A 17522-nucleotide genomic window follows, 5' to 3' on the forward strand; every position below is an offset into this window, starting at 1 on the left:
GCAATATATGATAAGATAAATAATTAAATGATACAAATTGCCACACTATTTATATTCGTCCCTGTGTGTGGCTTTTATTTGTGGATTTATGTTTTGGCAAATAATTAAGCAACTGACATCAAATATGGATTTGAATCTTGCTAGCTCTTTCATGAAGAACTGGCCTTACAGTGGGTTGTCTGCAGTGGGAGTGTACGTGAGGCGGCTCTTCAGCAGGCCTGGTTCTTCTTCGAACTTATGGTAAGAGACGGGGAAAACACTGAATTGGTGGCCTGTTGTTTTTCTTCATGTAAAAATGTTATGTCTCCAAGACGTTTTGAGGGTTGTGGGGTCTATTCAGAGGAACAGTCATGTGGGTCAGTGGGCTGGAGTGAGGAGGATGAAATGGACCCCTTTCCTTAGCATGGCTGAGCTTGCAGACAGAGGAATGAGTTTACTCTCCTTTTCCTTTCGCGCTCCTGCACTTCAAGGCACACAGCTATTACCACAAACCTGGGAATGATCTTTGCGGGAAAGTATCAGAAGAAGAAGAGGGAGCAACTCAGGAAAACTGATGTTCCGTGCCTGGAATAGTTGGATCCACAATAGTTAGATTAGAGATGAACTAAAATGGCAAGGCTGCACAGTTTTCTAGAACATTTTTTCAGAGTCCCTTTTCATGGATGTTAAGGGGTAGGGACTTAAAAGTGTGCATAGATGTAAGTGTCCCCATCAGCCTCACTGTTGTGGGCTTCATTGCTCAGCATTTCAACACAGTGCAACAAATCAGGAATTGAGTTTCTTGATTAGCTCATGATGCCATGATAATACACTGCATACGGTGTGATTCCCAATTTGACTGGAAGGATATAGTGAAGCAGAAAGAAGCCCTATTAAAAAGAGAAAAACAGCTCAAAAGAAGCAGTAGATTATGCTGTGAATAGATGCGGAACCAAACAAAAATCCCCCCCAAAGGAGAGATCAGAAGGCATTTTTGCACTGAAAATTCAGTGCATCTTTAGTGTGGATGAATCTATAGCTATTGTTATAACTGTGAACTCTAGATGCTGGAAGAGTATCAAATCATAAAGCTGACCTTTTTCTTGCAAGTGACTGAAACTGTTAATATATGTTCCCTCCAGGTGAAAAGTATGGTGCATCATTTGTATTTTGCTGACAAACTCGATGCGCCAAGGAAGAATCGTTTTCCAGAGCGCTTCATGGATGACATAGCTGCTCTGGTCAGCACAATTGCCAGTGATATAGTCTCCCGGTTTCAGAAGGTAATGGAAGCAATTCAGCTGTACTCTTGTCAAAATTTAATCCCTGATCCTGAAAGATGCTTGCAAAACACGGGACAAGTTGTCGGATCAGGGTCTTAGTGTGAAACTGCAATACTAGTCGGTGTTGCAACACTCCTTTATTTTCCTTTCATTTGTTTTCCAATGCAGGATACAGAAATGATTGAAAGACTCAACACTAGCTTAGCGTTCTTTCTCAATGATCTATTGTCTGTCATGGATAGAGGATTTGTCTTCAGCCTTATTAAGGCCTATTACAAGCAGGTACAGTGTACACATAAAAAGAACATGGATGGGGATGAAACGTTTGAGGCAGAGGCAGGCGAGCAGGAGGAATGGGAGGCTGAGGCGAGAAAACATTCATCCTTATAACAAAATTCGTAAGAATGGCTGGCAGAGGGCCGGGCCTGACTTGTAATATGGAAGGTGCTTGGTCTGAGTCTGGTTCTGTTCTTTGTTTTCAGGAGAGGCCCAGGGTCATTGCTGCTAAAAAGAATTTACCCATTGCTGGGAACAAACAAGTGGGAATAGAGATCACTTTGTGTGAGCCTCGAAACGCTGTTGCTGGGATGGGAAGCTTTCTAGCAAGAAAATAGGTCTGGAATTGTTTGGGAAAGCTTCAGTTTATTTGCTAACTCGCCTAGGAAATAGTGGGTTTATTGCTCATTTTTATGACCTGTAAATTTAACACACATGGCTTTGGCCTGCCCGATTCTGCTGCCTGCAAAACAAAGATGTGTTTAATTTGCATGATGGTGTCTTATCGTGGCCTGCTGCTATTAACTTTGCTTGTTCCAAATTCACAAGGTGTCATCCAAGCTTTATTCCTTACCAAACCCAAGCACTCTTGTGTCCTTGAGGCTAGACTTCCTTCGGATTGCCTGTAGTCATGAACACTACGTTACCCTGAATTTACCTTGCAGTCTGCTGACACCCCCTGCGTCCCCATCACCTTCGGTATCTTCAGCAACATCTCAGGTGGGCAGAAAACCAAAGTGTGTGTGTGTGGAAATATACATTGTTTAGCTTATGTAGATAAAAATTCAGCAGACACCGGCATCTCATGTAGAATCAAGTTCTCTTAGCACTGCTCCATTTGGCATATAAATTTCCATTGATACTTACTACAGTAATTACTAATGCAAACTCATTTCCAAAAGAATTTTAAATTGTACGACTGCTGGAAGAGAGGAGCACAAAACAGGCCGCTTTCCGCACATGGCACCGGTATTCTTACTTCAGAAAGTCAGCCAGGAGTACTAGATGAGAATCAGTGTGGCCAGAAGTTCCCCACATGTCTGCAGTGCAGAGATGAGATGCATTACGAAAGCATACCTGATTCTTCAAAAAGATCCACTGGGACCTGTCCTAAGGGTGTGTGTAATTTAGTGATTCATTTATTCCTGAAAAGTTGTCAGGTTCCTTATGGAACACATGGTGCAGTGGTTGTTTCTACAACATTGCAATCTCAAGACAATTTCAAGGCATCCTCTTGTGATAATGACAGGCCATTATATGGTCTCAGTTAGCTTTCTATGGTTTTTTTTTTTTTTTTTGTCCTTTGGGAAAGACTGTGTTTATGTGTCATAATAGCTGCTTTGGGAGAGCTGTCTTTTTCTTTCACGTAGCTAGAGTAATAATTCCAGAGGGGCAGCTGTGTTAGTCTGATGCAGGGGAAAAAAATTAAACAGGAGTCTTGTTGATAGCATAAAATCTCCAGTTAAATTCGTTTTAAAAAAATAGGTTTGTAAGGATACAATTCTTCCTTTAGAGGTGTGTATCTGCCCTATAAAATTTAATGCAGGAAAATTCAGCTTCTGTTGATACAAATATGCAAACAGAGAGTACTTCTATAAGAAAAATGTTTGTAGAGTCTTTCTGGGGACCTGCAGCTTGAGCCATCAACAGCTCCTGACATGTTTCAGTTGTTAATCTCAGATATCTCTTTGTCCACCTGGGCTAGTAGATTAGACAAAAGATTTTCCCTTCCAATAGAGTGACTGAAAGCTGCAAGGAATAGTACTTGGAAAGCAAGCTGTAAACAATTACAAAATAAGATCTTAAATGAAGATTGGTCCTTAGTGTTTAAGGACTCAAATCATAAATGTTCACCTCACTTCTTCCAGATACCCTTCAACAAAACTTTCTCCTTGCCAGACTATTTCTGCTGGTTAGAAATTCATAAATTTAGACGAGCTTTCTTACTGGCAAGATGTAATGCCCTAGACTCAGTTGAGATACAAGGGTGATACAATAAACTTATTGCAGAAGAACGAAAATGCCCATTTTGTCCAGATCTAATACGTTCCCTAGCCCACATTGTTTTAGCACGTCCACAAAATAATATTGCACAAAATAAATGTATCACTCTCTGGATAAAACAGCTAAAGACACTTTCTGAGAAGTGGATACTGCGTTATCTGCTGTCAAATAGATTGGTCAATTGCGTAAGAGATGTGGCGACTTTTTATAGTGTCAAGGAAAAATTAAATGTCATTCCCCTTTTTAAAAGAGTGAAATGGTTGATGAATAGCCAGTGGCTGTTAAATCTAGGGAAAGGAATGTTTTTAAAGTGCTGTGAATGAGTTAGAGTTAGTCCTGCAGCCAATTGGTTAAAACTCCCAAAGCAAAAAACTTAATGCTTGTCTTCTATAGAGAATGTTGGTCTCTATCTGCAGTAAATGTAAGGACAATGTTTGCCTCTGTCACAGAGTTCTGGATTCTCAACGAATGTTCAAGATCAGAAGATTGCAAATATGTTTGAACTGTCTGTGCCTTTCCGCCAGCAGCACTACTTGGCAGGCCTGGTGCTTACTGAGCTGGCTGTCATTTTAGATCCTGATGCAGAAGGGTGAGTTTTTAAATTGTTTCTAGCAGGGTAAAATAATTCAGGGTGAGTTTTTAAATTGTTTCTAGCAGGGTAAAATAATTCAAAGCGGATCTAATGTCTCACAAGCAGAATTCTGCCTGAGGTAGGGCTGCAGTGAAATGTGCTGTTAGAAGAGAAAGAAAGGAAACATGTTCTTTCCCAAGACCCGGTCTGTTGATCCTAGCAGAACTTTGTAGCTGTTTAATTTGTAATCCCCCCAGATCTCACCCACCAGGGTAACCTTTTTAGCTCAGCATTATGCAGGCTGTCGCTCAATGATACAATCATGTGCATGACAGGCATCTTTTAAGGGGGGAGGGAGAGATTTGGGGTTTGCTATTTTATTGTGGTTTTAACTGGATTTTTAAAACTATTATTGTAAGCCACCTTGAACCACAAGGGGGGTATAAATGGATGGATGGATGGATGGATGGATGGATGAATGGATGGATGAATGAATATATATGTGCATGCAGGAGGAGGCTTTCCTGTTGCCTACATTAAGGTGCTATTTGTGTCCCATCCACCGTAATGACTCTGGGTTGCAGACAGTGTGTGAGTATTACCAGTCTTTGCTTAGTTGATGCAGCCTTAGGACATTAATTCTTGCTCTGAAATATATGATCTGCGTGCACAGTAATAAAGCAATCTTCTCAAAAAAAGCATTCTTGCCCTCAGATGGTTAGAGTGTAGGCTGTACCAGCAAATCAAGAACTTGGGCATTTGCATCTGAGTAGGTGTATATTCTAGCATTCCCACCTAACAAGCGGTGAACCGTGTCTCACCTTGCCCTGGCTTAAAACACATTCTTCTTCACCAGGGAGCAGTTGCTTTGGTGTTATGTGAACAAAAGTAACCGCTGAGCAATTTCTGAGCAATTTCTAGAGCATGAACATCTGGATTATAGCCCACATTGTAAAGCTGAATAGTATGGTAATCATTTATATGTTGATCATCACACTTAAGGATGAGATGAATTGGCTTTGCACATTTTTTTTGTATATGATTGCATCCTCATGTGTCATGTGGCATATCACACTAGTTGTAAAATTCTGGATTTCTTTGTTCCTAACTTCACATGCCTCTGAAGTAATCTGCATTGATCTTCTTGGTTCAGGATCTTTGCTTCTGATATTCCATAAGTAGGTTGCTCTTTTATAGCATGAGCTATCCCATAGTTTCTCACATATGTCCACCGAATACCCTGGAAGGCAAAAAAAAAAAAAGTAGAAATGAGAGAAGACAGAAAGAAAATAAGAGGTCCAAGGAGTTGGGAAGAGGGCACAAGAAATGAAACACAGCTGTAGACAGAGCAAGAAGGAAAAGCAGAAGCATAGATGGAGGGCCATGTGTGCCTTGACTTTGGGGACAGCTTAGAGTGGGATGCGCCCAGGTGTATCCACACCTTTTGATTGGACCTTCATCCCCTTTCTCCATACAAGTCAGTGGAAAGATATTTGCTCGTTGAGTTCAATGGGGTCAAGGGAAGCATCTGCAAACAGGTGAACTGTTACTAGGGGAATGCACATGTTGTGGCCTTGTGCATATTCAGTGGCCATTGCTGAATGCCTGTTTAAGAGATGCAGGACCAATACGAGAAGTTTAGGGGTGTGGAAAGAGCCTACTTTAAGTGGTTTGTAGAAAAGAGCAAGAGTCCAGTAGCACCTTAAAGACTAACAACATTTCTGGCAGGGTATGAGCTTTTGGGAGCCACAGCTCATTTGTTAGTCTTTTCTACTGCTATTGACAGACTAAAACGGTTACCCATCGTGATTTAAGTGGTTTGGTTACCTAAGATTAATCCCAACCCTACTGGTCTAGGATTCATTTGTCACTTTATTGTAAGTTAACTGGGTAACAAAATGCGTATATTTTAAAAATGAACAAGAGATTGAACAATGTATTGCACAGAAAATAATAATTAAAAATCAGTTTAAAGGGTCAAACCAGAGAGGGGTTGCCTTTGTGTATGTGTGTTTAAAAAGTTTTATTTGCTCTAAAACCATTAACTCATCCTTCCAACCCCACTCTATTTTATCAGTTTGTTTGGATTGCACAAGAAAGTCATCAATATGGTACACAATTTACTATCCAGCCACGACTCCGACCCACGGTACTCTGACCCGCAGGTAAAGGCCAGGGTAGCTACACTGTACCTGCCTCTGATTGGAGTGATAATGGAGAGCGTGCCCCAGCTGTATGATTTCACAGGTATTTGATGTGCCTTTTTTCCTCACTAAGAGCCTAGTGTGATTTGCCTGCCCATGTGGTCTAATGATCTAAGAGAACAAGAGGTAGTTCGACTGCTGAACTATCTATCCTTAAGCTGCCTAGAGAAGAGACTTCTTGGGAGCTGTACGTAAGCCACTGTGAGCCCCTTGGAAATAGAATTAGGTATGTGTGTTAAAAAAATCAGTTCTGAGTTTATTTCACCTGCAGAAACTACACTGAAAATATCTAATAACTGGCAGTGAGTACCCTGTAGCTGTGTTTGCACAGCAACAATACAGTCTACATTTAGATGTAATGGTGCTATATTTAGACTGTATTCCTTGTGGTGCAGATATTTGAAAGATCCTGTGCAGTTGGTTTAATGGGTTTAAATTGCGGGCGAAAATGTCAGTTTAATACCAGCTGGATATTAGGGGGGGGAAATTACAGTAAGAGTTGTTCGGGCTGGGCAAGCACTTGTCAGGGATGCTCTAGGCTGATCCTGTATTAAGCAGGGGGTTGGACTAGATGGCCTGTATGGCCCCTTCCAACTCTATGATTCTGTGATTCCATGATTCTATCTTAAGTGTATAATGTTTAAACAGTGTCATCAAGAAGACGGTCTGGCTAGTATGTCTTATGTCCACACGTAGGCATAATGTGAGGAGAAAGCCGTGACTGTAAACATGCAAGATTGCCAGTTTTGCTATGGGATAATCCATTGCAGTGTAAAGACAGACGTTTGCTTCTAGTTCGGCAGCAGTTACAGAAGAAAACAATTGAAGTACTAATCCAGTACTGGGAAGGGCTGTGGCTAAATGGAAGAGCACATGCTTTGCGTAATGAAGATCCCAATCCTTAATCTCAGGTAGCAGGAATGGGAAAGAATATTTCTTGGCCTGGGACTGTAAGGGGATCTGTCAGACAGATCCTGAGCTGCATGCAAAAATGGTCTCACTTGTTAAAAGGCAGCCTTACACATTTCATTAAGCCTGCACTGGACAAATGTGAATTTCCGTGAGTAAATGTATAAATAGGTATTTAAATGCTACTTGAGATACTTGTATATAGACTGATCTTCAAAACATCTCAGTCCATATTAGTTTAGTGATAGTTTAGATCTCAAATCATGACTCCCTAATTAGTTTATGGCACCAGACACTAGACAGAATGCAGCAATCTAGGTACTGCTATAGGTACTGACACTTATTACAAGGCCCAGTATTGCTGAACAGTAGTCTCAGCCATGAGAAAAGGACATTTATAAACATGGCTGTAGACTTGCTTGTGATCGACATGAAAGGAGTTTCTACGACAGCCTCTTTTAAATGAAACTGAATTACGGGGAATGGTCTGTTGCAATGGTACGTTACCAGGATTGGCATATCTCTCGACAGAAAGTCACAATCAGCGTGGAAGGCCAAGCTGTGCAACAGTGGAAGACTACGAAAGTGAGGGCGGAAGTATGATAAGCCAAACAGTTGCTATGGCTATTGCAGGAACTTCAGTCCCGCAGCTCACCCGGCCCAGCAGTTTTCTCCTTACTTCATCGGTACAAATGCTTTCTTCCTTGAGACCATCTGTGAATAGACAAATACGCATGCCTTGAAGTGATTCTTTCAGGGCAGCATGAGTAGGCGGCCATCTTGATCATGAACAGATGCTACTATTCTTTCCCACAAGATAGAAAGCTGGTGGTAGGAGGTGACAAATAGATTGTGTGGGAACAAGATGATTATATCTGTTCCTTGGAGATAGGGCTGTAATAATACTCTATTTGACTGCACATCAAGATTTAAGGTTCTCTTCCCAGTCTGAAAAGAGGAGGGAAAAATGCCCTGTGCATTTTAAATTACAATTTCGGAGGGTTGGTATCTGGCCTCGCTGACCAGGTGAAATTCCACAGGGAAGTTAAAAATAGCCTTTTTCAATGCAGTCGGTCTTCCAGGACCAATTGGAAAATATGGTGTTGGTATTAATCAGTTCTTCCTGTATGTTTAGACCAGCAGGCAGCATTCAACATTTTCAGCCGAGTCAAGTCGGAACCTTTTGATCTGTCTCTTGTGGGTCCTGAAGAACGCAGATGAAAGCATTCTACAGAAATGGTTCACAGATCTGTCTGTGCTGCAGCTCAACCGTTTGCTGGATTTGCTTTATCTCTGTATTTCCTGCTTTGAATACAAGGTAGAGTAATACCAATGTAGTTGTAATCAGGGATTTTTTTTCAGTGAAGTGAAGGTATTCAGAAACATATGTCACATGCTTAATTGAAAATGGGACTTCCCATTGTGGTCCCACAATCTTCTCACCCTTTATAGTTTCATGAAACTAAATTTCCCATCAGCCATTTCAATTTCTCAGTTCTCAGAGGCCAAGCCCTTGGGAGCTGGTGTAGCATAACGTTTAAGAGAGTAAGCTGTGATGTGGGAAGTTTCCCATTCTCTTGTCAAGAACTCACTAGGGGGCTTTAGGTAAGCCAGTCTTTCTGAGCCTGACCCTTACATCTGTAATACAGAGAAAATATTACTGGCCTACCTTGCAGTGCTGTTGTAAGGGTTACAACAAGAGAGTTCATGTGAAGCAGAAAAGTGTTACATAAATGTGAAGAGGATGATGACAATGGCAAAGATGATGATCAGCTCACCTGGCCTTGCAAATACTTATTGATGTTTCATCAGCCCTATTGTTCTTGATGCCTATTATATGTTTTATCAGAGAAGATACAGTATGGGGGAAGGGAAGACAGCAGATCTAAGAGGCATCAGTGCTATAGTATGAAACAGATTGAACTGCCTTGGCTTCTTCAAAAGAAATCAATCTTGAGAATTTTGCATTAGAGATTCCCAGAATCTTGAGAAGTACAGTTTACAGGATTCCTTATTTGGAGCCATGACAGTTAAACAGGTTTACATTTGCAGAATGCACTTCCCGTCTCGTTCCTGATCGCCTTGATTTACACAGAGTGTGCTAAATTGTACCATTTTCCTTATGCTTTCTTCTCTCCAGAAAACTTGAGAAAGCTCTTTCTCTCCTTCCCATTTATAAGCTTCTTTATAGATAAAAATAAATTCTCATTTGTATTTCCTCCCATATTTTTCTTTGCACTTGGTGGTTTCTTGGGTATTTAGACAGATATTTCAATTTCATGTTACTCTTTTCTTCTTCTTTTTTGGGTGAAATGTTCAGGGTAAGAAAGTATTTGAAAGAATGAACAGTCTTACCTTTAAGAAGTCAAAAGATATGAGAGCCAAGCTTGAAGAAGCTATTCTAGGGAGCATTGGGGCAAGGCAAGAAATGGTACGGCGAAGCAGAGGACAGCTAGGTAAGTTGACCATTGCCCTGAAGCATAACTGCTTGATACTGACCATCTTTTCATGCTTAGTCAGGGCGAATATTGCTGCATGTGGTTGTTTCTTGTATGCAGAGGATCATTGTTGCACCATCAAATGATGTTTTGGAGAAATTAATATTAATTTAATTTAATGTTCTGTTTGACAGAAAGAAGTCCTTCTGGGAGTGCATTTGGAAGTCAAGAGAACCTGAGATGGAGAAAGGATATGACTCACTGGCGACAGAACACAGAAAAACTTGACAAGTAAATTCTACTTCATTCAAATATGTTAATAGTGGAATGACTATGTGACAAATAGAAAGTTCAAAAATAATGGCAAGCTATGGTTTGCAGTTACATGACTTAGCCTGAAGGTGCCATCCTCAGCAAAGTTACACCTTCCTAGGTCTACTAAAGCCAATGGATTTAGAAGCACATAATTCTTCTTAGGATTGCACTGACAGGCTTACATATTCCCCTCTTCCCCTATCCTGTTGCATGCACACTCTCCAATTCAGCTAGTTACTCAATGTTTAGCCCAAATCATAGTCACCTTAATGGTTTGTGCTGCCCTTCCAGCTGTGGTTTCCAATCCTGGTTTAAAGGCAAGCACACACCACAGTTTGCTGGTTTAGATGTAACGGCTATCTAAGCAGAAGGAACAAATCGAATTGGAGCATGCAAGTTGTTGCTCCCATCGAAGCTTAGTGTACAAAGATTTCAACCTGAACCAGACAAGAACTAATCTCATAAGAAACTGAGTTTGAAAGGTCTCTGTCTCACATACACGGGTTGTGTTGTCAAGCTGCGTAAGTGAAAACTGTCTGCGTAATAGTAAGACTGCTCTAGCATGCTTTAAACTCTGGCTAAGATCTGTTACTTTCTTCATTAGAGCATTCTGGGGTGCTCAAAGCTTGCTCTCTTTTCCTGCCCTAATCCATCACTTTGATTATTTTTCCACATGTGCTGTGTTTTTAGAAGCCACAAACCACCCAGGTATTGTAGCATCGGTATACTGCTTCTTCGGTTTTGTTTTGTTTCTGGCATTTGGATTTCTGCATACTCCGTCAACGCAGTTCCGGCTTGTGATGCTTGGCAGCAGCTTTATATGTGCTTGTATGACTGAAATTGCCTCTTTGCTTTATAGCGCCTGCTAGTGCTGGATATGGGGGGGAGTATGTTAATTTGGCATAGGAATTGTGGTTTTAGCTTTGCTTGGCATGCTTTCTGTCTTTTAAAAAAGCACTGAGTGTGCAATTTGTGGCAACCTGAGATGCCTAGAAGATATTCTTTGCAAAATGGCATATTTAAAATGCAACAGCCCATTTATCCTGTTTCAGGATGTCCCTTGCTGTTCTGTAGCATACAGCATGTCTGCAATATAGTGACTTTGGCAGTCACTTTATTCCCTGGTGATCTGGTGACAGCATTAATTGGGGCCATAGGATTGGCCCCATGGCAAAATAATTACATCATTTAAATGTATCTTTAATTTGGATCAGGTAAAATTATGGAGGATTTGGTTTAAAAAGGTCCTGTAGCCAAAATGTAAGAAGAAGAAGAGTTGGTTTTTATACACCGACTTTCTCTACCACTTAAGAGAGACTCAACCCGGCTTACAATCACCTTCCCTTCTCCTCCCCTCCCCTCAACTGACACCCTGTGAGGTAGGTGGGACTGAGAGAGCTCTAAGAAAGCTGTGACTAGCTCAAGGTCACCCAGCTGGCTTCGTGTGTAGGAGTGGGGAAACAAATCCAGTTCACCAGATTAGCCTCTTCCACTCATGTGGAGGAGTGGGGAATCAAACCCGGTTCTCCAGATCAGAGTCCACCACTCCAAACCACCGCTTTTAACCACTACACCATGCTAGTGACAGGAATGTCTTGAACAGTCTTCTTTCACACTTCCTTATGAGGCTTCCTTATACTGAGTCAGCAACTTGTCTGTCAATGTCACCATTGTCTATTATGACTGGCAGTGGCTCTCCAGGAGCTCCGGCAGAAGTCTCACATCACCCACTACATGATTCTTTTAGCTGCAGATGCCAGGGATTGATGTTGAGACTTTCTGCAAGCAAAGTAGATGCTCTTCCACTGAGCCAATATGCCTTCTCTGAAGAATTCTATTTTAAAACTTATTCTAGTCTACAATTTTATCCCTCTCTTCCTTCAGGGCACTCAAAGCAATGCACATTTTTCCTCTCTTCCATTTTATCTTCACAACAAGCCTGTGAAGTAGTTTTGACTGAAACAGAGTGACTGGCCAAAGGTCATTCATAGAGTTTTGTGACTGAATGGGAATTTGAACCTGGGTCACCCTGGTCCTAATCCAGCACTAGTATTCTATACTAGCTAGTATTCTATACTAGCTGTCTCAAGGGGAGAATTAAGTCTGTTCTCCCTTTCTAAGCCTTTCCAAGGTACCTTGGAATATCTGCATTCTGGACGTTTGAATAGCGTCTGAAACAGTGAAAACACATGGACAGTCTCTTAAAGGAAACGTTTGATCCTGAAGATGACAAGTCTCTTCACTGTGTTTTGGACCTCCTGCCAGCTTTCTTTTTATCTGGCTGAAGGATCTGCAGGGCCAAGAAAAGCAATGTAGTGAATTTCCATTATTTGCCTACAGTGTTTGTTCCCAGGTCTATGTCTGAACTCTCTGGAGAAGTGCTTCCAGAAACCTCTCTCAGCTCTGCACATGGGTTCATCCTGTGTCTGGACCCTTTCACCAAGCCTGCTCCATTCCTTGCAAGGCCCTAATTCAGTTGGAGTGCCGGTGAACACGTTTCCTTCCAGTGTCTGTAATGGGCTGCCATAGACTTGGGAATGATAGAGAGATGCAAGGGAGTCAAATCTGTCAAGAGTCTCAGGGATAAACAAAACCTTCCTTATCAGCTGCTGCTGCTGCTGTCGTTGTCAGTTGCCCTGTGAGAAGAGCCAGCTAAGATGGGATGTCATAAAGATCCATGAAAGCATGATTGGTTTGTAATTACTTTGCACAAAATTAGAGAGAGCTCAGCTAAATTAATAGAATATATGTTTTTCTTGCAGTGCAGCCTTGATCTGAGGCAAATTTGTATAAAATGCAGATATCTAGTGTCTCAGGGAAATCATGTTCCCAGAATACCCCAAAACCTACGAAAGAAGCTGGTTGAAATGCCACGTGTAGGGGCTCATGGTGTTCTTGGAGCTTGTGGGATTCCATCCATCCTTCCTTAGAAACTGCAGTGGCTGTTGCTTTCTTAACAATTTGGTTTCTTCTGGCAAATGAGAAGACTTTTTTTTTTTTATAACAGAGCCATTTATTGCTCTTTTAAAATCGCCTCTCCATAAACTCCATGCAGCTTACAGCATACAAATCCTTCCAGACTCCTTTAGTCTCATTCCTCTGAAGGAAGAGCTGACACTGGAAAGGCTGCCGGTATTGAACCTTCTATCATTTAGAGAAGCAAATGAAAGAGTCACCGCCCAAACTCATCCCATATCCATAAGTATGTTTGAGGATGTATGTATGGAGATATTAATGTGTGCCTGTGTATGAATATATCTTTAAAAGAGAATTAGTGTTACCTTGAATTTCAATCCAGAGAGACTGGGGACTAGATAAGACTTACAATTCTGTACTCGAAAAGCACATTTGCAATTGGAGCTCTGAGAAGTATTATGGGTGAGTCATCCAGAGTTGTTCTGCAGGAGTCAACCTTTACCCTTGGAATGAATGCATTTCTGCTAGCTTGCATTTACAAATATGATTTGGTTTTCAGGTTAGGACATAAAAATAAATGTCAGTTGTACAAAGGGCTGAAAACAAGAGGTTTTGTGCTCCTACAAAATTTTTAGCAGACAACAGTTGCAGTAATGGGGTGGATCCGACCTCTATCCTGCCACTCCATTGAGCAAAGTTTATTAATTTATTTACTAAAATATTTCTATCCCACCTTTACTTTTGGATCACGTTTGAAGCCTTCCTCCAGTCTAAGGAGTCTGCCTCCAACTTAAGTGGCTCTTCCATCAATTGAATCCACCCCAGTGTCTAAATCTCTAATAATGTAGGAAAGTGAGAGATTATTTGTGGAGAGGTTTACAAGGAAGATGTTCAGGAAAAAGCCCATTTTTAAAGGATGTAAATCTGTTGTGTTTTTTAAATTAATGTTGATGGCAGATTGTTTGGCTGTTTTTAATACAATGCATTCCTTGTGTGTTGCTACAAATGCTTTTTCCTAGTCTGAATTGATTCAGACAGTAACCTGTGCTGATACAGTTTGTAAAAATTGCTGTCAGCTTCTAATTTTAAAAATGTGCGAGTAACTGTCTTTAGGAAGTATATAAGGTATAAGTAGAGCACAGTAAAGCATCATTGGGATGTCTTTATTCCTGAGAGATACATTTCCATTGGAACTATCCCTGCAGGTTGGTGAATTTCAGAAATTTATTCACTTAGCACCACCCTGTGTTCAGATTGTGAAGCAGAGTGCTGGGTAGATTCACTGATGTCGATTTGAACAGAATGGTGGCTTTTTTTTGGTGGGATGCATGTTTCATTTCTGTGTTTCTCAGGCATACATTGAGGATTGTCACAAGCTTACAAAAAGAGAGGATCGATAACAAATCACATGTGCTGACATCCAAAAGAGCTGCTTTAGTCACACTTAAGGGCGTGGGCATGCTCAGTTGGATGTTTGGCATTTTCCTTGGAATAGTAGATTCCCATTCCACATCACCAGACTGCTTTTCAGAATCCCTCAAATTTCAAAAGTAGTTTACTCTGTGGGTCTGGAGAGGCTACTTTTGAGAAATGTCCCCGTGTAAGTGTGCATAACTAGTTGTGAGCTTCTTTGTGTGGTTTTTTTTAGCCTAAAACAATGTGGATATTTACCATTCTCCCTACTTTTAGTATATTTGTGCAGAAGATATTCTTTTGATGGCACCTGTGACCAAAATGTGCTGTTACTAATTGAATGTTCACCTGATGAAAAATCTTTATAGTGGAATGTAGACTTCTTTTTTGCTTTATTATTGAAAGAAATCTATTTTCATTCACTTTATTTTTTACCAGATCAAGGGCAGAGATAGAGCATGAGGCACTTATTGATGGCAACTTGGCAACTGAAGCAAACCTAATTATTTTGGATACTTTAGAGATAATCGTCCAGGTGAGGAAGATGGCAAACATGTTACAGATGGTTTTACAGGATTGCTGCTGGGTTGAATTGTGTAATGCTGCTGCTCTCAGTGGATATTACTGGCAGTGCTCCCTGTATACACTCCCTGCATAGATATTCTGACCCAAGGTGTTGGACATTTCCCCTGGTGCTTCCTAGTTTGTTTCCTCACCTGCTACTTCTAGAAGTTGCATGTGCAAAATGAGGCAGTGGCTTGGCAGTATAAAAGCAAGCCAGTCAGTCAGACAGATAAGATTCCTGCAGCGCAGTCCTAACTAGAGTTACAAACCTCTGTTCATTGACTCCAGAGGGCTTAAAAGGGTGTAATTCTGCTTATGATTGCACTGCTTATAATTTTTAATTTTCTCTCTATAAAATATATACATCTAGCACCTCTTTCTTCTTTGACCTTTTTCTGACCCCATTAGCACCTGTGTCTAGAACAGGGGTGTCAAATATAAAGCCTGTGGGCCGAATCCAGTGCCTTGAAAACTCTTATCTGGCCCACGAGAAAGCCACCACCACCACCACCACCCCCAGTTGTGATCTGGGCTGGCAAGGCATGGCCCAGCCCAACCAAGTGACTAACACTTGAGAGAATGCTCTTGGTTAATATGATTATTCTATGCAAATCAATTTTGGGATAAGGTTTCATTTACACCATTTCAGAAATAGCACCCCATTGCTGACTCCATCAGAGGCATGCAGGAGATGGAGGCATGTGCTTGGTATGGAGTTTTCAAACATTGTGCTTACCTTGTCAGGTATTGCCACAGTCAATGCCTTTCCTGGGCCTTGAGGGGCCACAGTATTTAAACCAACTCTCCTTGGTCAAATGGGTAAGAAGAGGTAATTTGGAGTTTCTTTCTCACTACCTGCCTATTATGCCACCTATATAGTGATGTGAGGGGATGCCATAGTCCTTACTCCTATTATGCCCTCCATTGTATCTTCCTTCAGTTTCCCTTTTCTTACTCTTGGGGGCTTAAAAAGTTACCTGACACAAAGCACGTGAGAACAGCCTCTTTTTCCAGTTACTGCAGCTACAGACAGTTTCATTATCAAATGGTCTGGGTATATCCTTTAAGGTCCCTTCTCCCCTTTCTAGCCCAATTCCCTTGGAAACCACTTCCACTCTTGATAGTCCAATGGTAACTTTCTCTTTCTGTTTTTCCCTGTTGTCTTTGGTTGCAGACAGTCTCTGTGACTGAATCCAAGGAAAGTATTCTTGGTGGGGTACTGAAGGCTCTTTTGCATAGCATGGCCTGTAATCAGAGTGCACTTTACCTGCAACACTGCTTTGCCACTCAGCGCGCTTTAGTTTCAAAGGTGAGTGTTCTTGTTGCACTGATTGTGTCATTTGATCTTTGAGCATCAGCAGTGTAAGCAATACATTGTTGGCTAAAGCTAAACCTTAACCCACCTGGATTAACCCCCTTAATTCTTTCAGATAACTGCTGCTCAGGTTGGGTGGATGCGGTTGAGAATAAAATACAACTTCTCAGCTTCTCCCTTTAGCAATATGCCATCTTGGGTTCTCAGGAGCTAAAGAAATACTTAAACAACAAATCTGGGATACAGCTCTTCAGGCTGATAGAGCTCGGGCACATCTCTATCCAGTGGTAGGAAATTGTAGCCAAAACTTTGTGCCGTCGAAATATCTTTATGCTTTAGAATTCCCCAAATTCCACAGCTCTTTCACCCTAAAAAGGTAAAGGTCCCCTGTGCAAGCACCGGGTCATTCCTGACCCATGGGGTGACGTCACATCCCGATGTTTCCAAGGCAGACTTTGTGTACGGGGTGGTTTGCCAGTGCCTTCCCCGGTCATCTTCCCTTTGCCCCCAGCAAGCTGGGTACTCATTTGACCGACCTCGGAAGGATGGAAGGCTGAGTCAACCTTGAGCTGGCTACCTGAAACCAACTTCCTTTGGAATCAAGCTCAGATTGTGAGCAGAGCTTGGGCTGCAGTACTGCATCTTACCACTCTGCGCCATGGGGCTTTCACCCTAGCCTGTTTTAATTGCCTGCCCTCAGCACCACTGGAAGGGAGATATCTGCGTATCCCCTACTCTCAATGTCTGTGTTCCTGCCAATTGACTGCTGTCAAAATGGTGTAACGCGTTATTATACAGTCCATTTTATAATGACATCCGTTCCATGTATCTCACCCCTGTTCTATCTAAATTCCCAGGAAGATCTGGAAAATTCTACACATATCTCCTCCTTGCCAACCGCTCCAGTGAGACCACCTCTTAAGTGGCCAAATTCTGTGCTAAGACTTTGTCCATAAGAAAGCAGAATTTTAAACTTTTAAATAACGTTTATATATAATTAATTACTGCACAATAAAGTTATTTTTAATCTCTGTATATTAATTTTACATTTATATGTAAACTGTGCAGTGAAATTGTTGTTGACTGATCTCTTGATCCTAATAAATGTTGATGATGAGCATCAGCAGTGTGTGTCATCTGAATAAAATGCTGTTTAGTTTTATTTAAAATTTAATTTCAGTTTTTACCCACCTTACTTTGTGAATTGAGGAGAGGTTTACTTCCCATAATTGCTGCTGGCAAACAGCAGCTGGGGTTTTAGTTTTACTGCAGGGGAAGCATCAGCGGACCGAGGGCAGATGAAAGGAGTAGTAATTGTAGTGTAAATAATGTAAT

At 41.3% G+C, this 17522-nt stretch overlaps 1 protein-coding gene across 1 annotated transcript in view; it reads left to right on the top strand.

Annotated features, from left to right (window-relative positions):
• The window catches only part of DOCK7 (dedicator of cytokinesis 7), a 155286-nt gene that overhangs the window by 101437 nt on the left and 36327 nt on the right, over positions 1-17522 (top strand). Inside the window, exons 26-37 of the mRNA XM_056845289.1 lie at positions 145-240; positions 1122-1262; positions 1431-1544; positions 2088-2258; positions 3992-4131; positions 6191-6360; positions 7758-7912; positions 8362-8544; positions 9547-9682; positions 9859-9955; positions 14747-14843; positions 16047-16181. Coding sequence (XP_056701267.1) covers positions 145-240; positions 1122-1262; positions 1431-1544; positions 2088-2258; positions 3992-4131; positions 6191-6360; positions 7758-7912; positions 8362-8544; positions 9547-9682; positions 9859-9955; positions 14747-14843; positions 16047-16181 — 1635 coding nt within the window. The remainder of the gene's footprint in view (positions 1-144; positions 241-1121; positions 1263-1430; positions 1545-2087; positions 2259-3991; positions 4132-6190; positions 6361-7757; positions 7913-8361; positions 8545-9546; positions 9683-9858; positions 9956-14746; positions 14844-16046; positions 16182-17522) is intronic.

The sequence above is a fragment of the Euleptes europaea genome, chromosome 2, assembly GCF_029931775.1.
Source record: "Euleptes europaea isolate rEulEur1 chromosome 2, rEulEur1.hap1, whole genome shotgun sequence".
NCBI lineage: Eukaryota > Metazoa > Chordata > Lepidosauria > Squamata > Sphaerodactylidae > Euleptes > Euleptes europaea.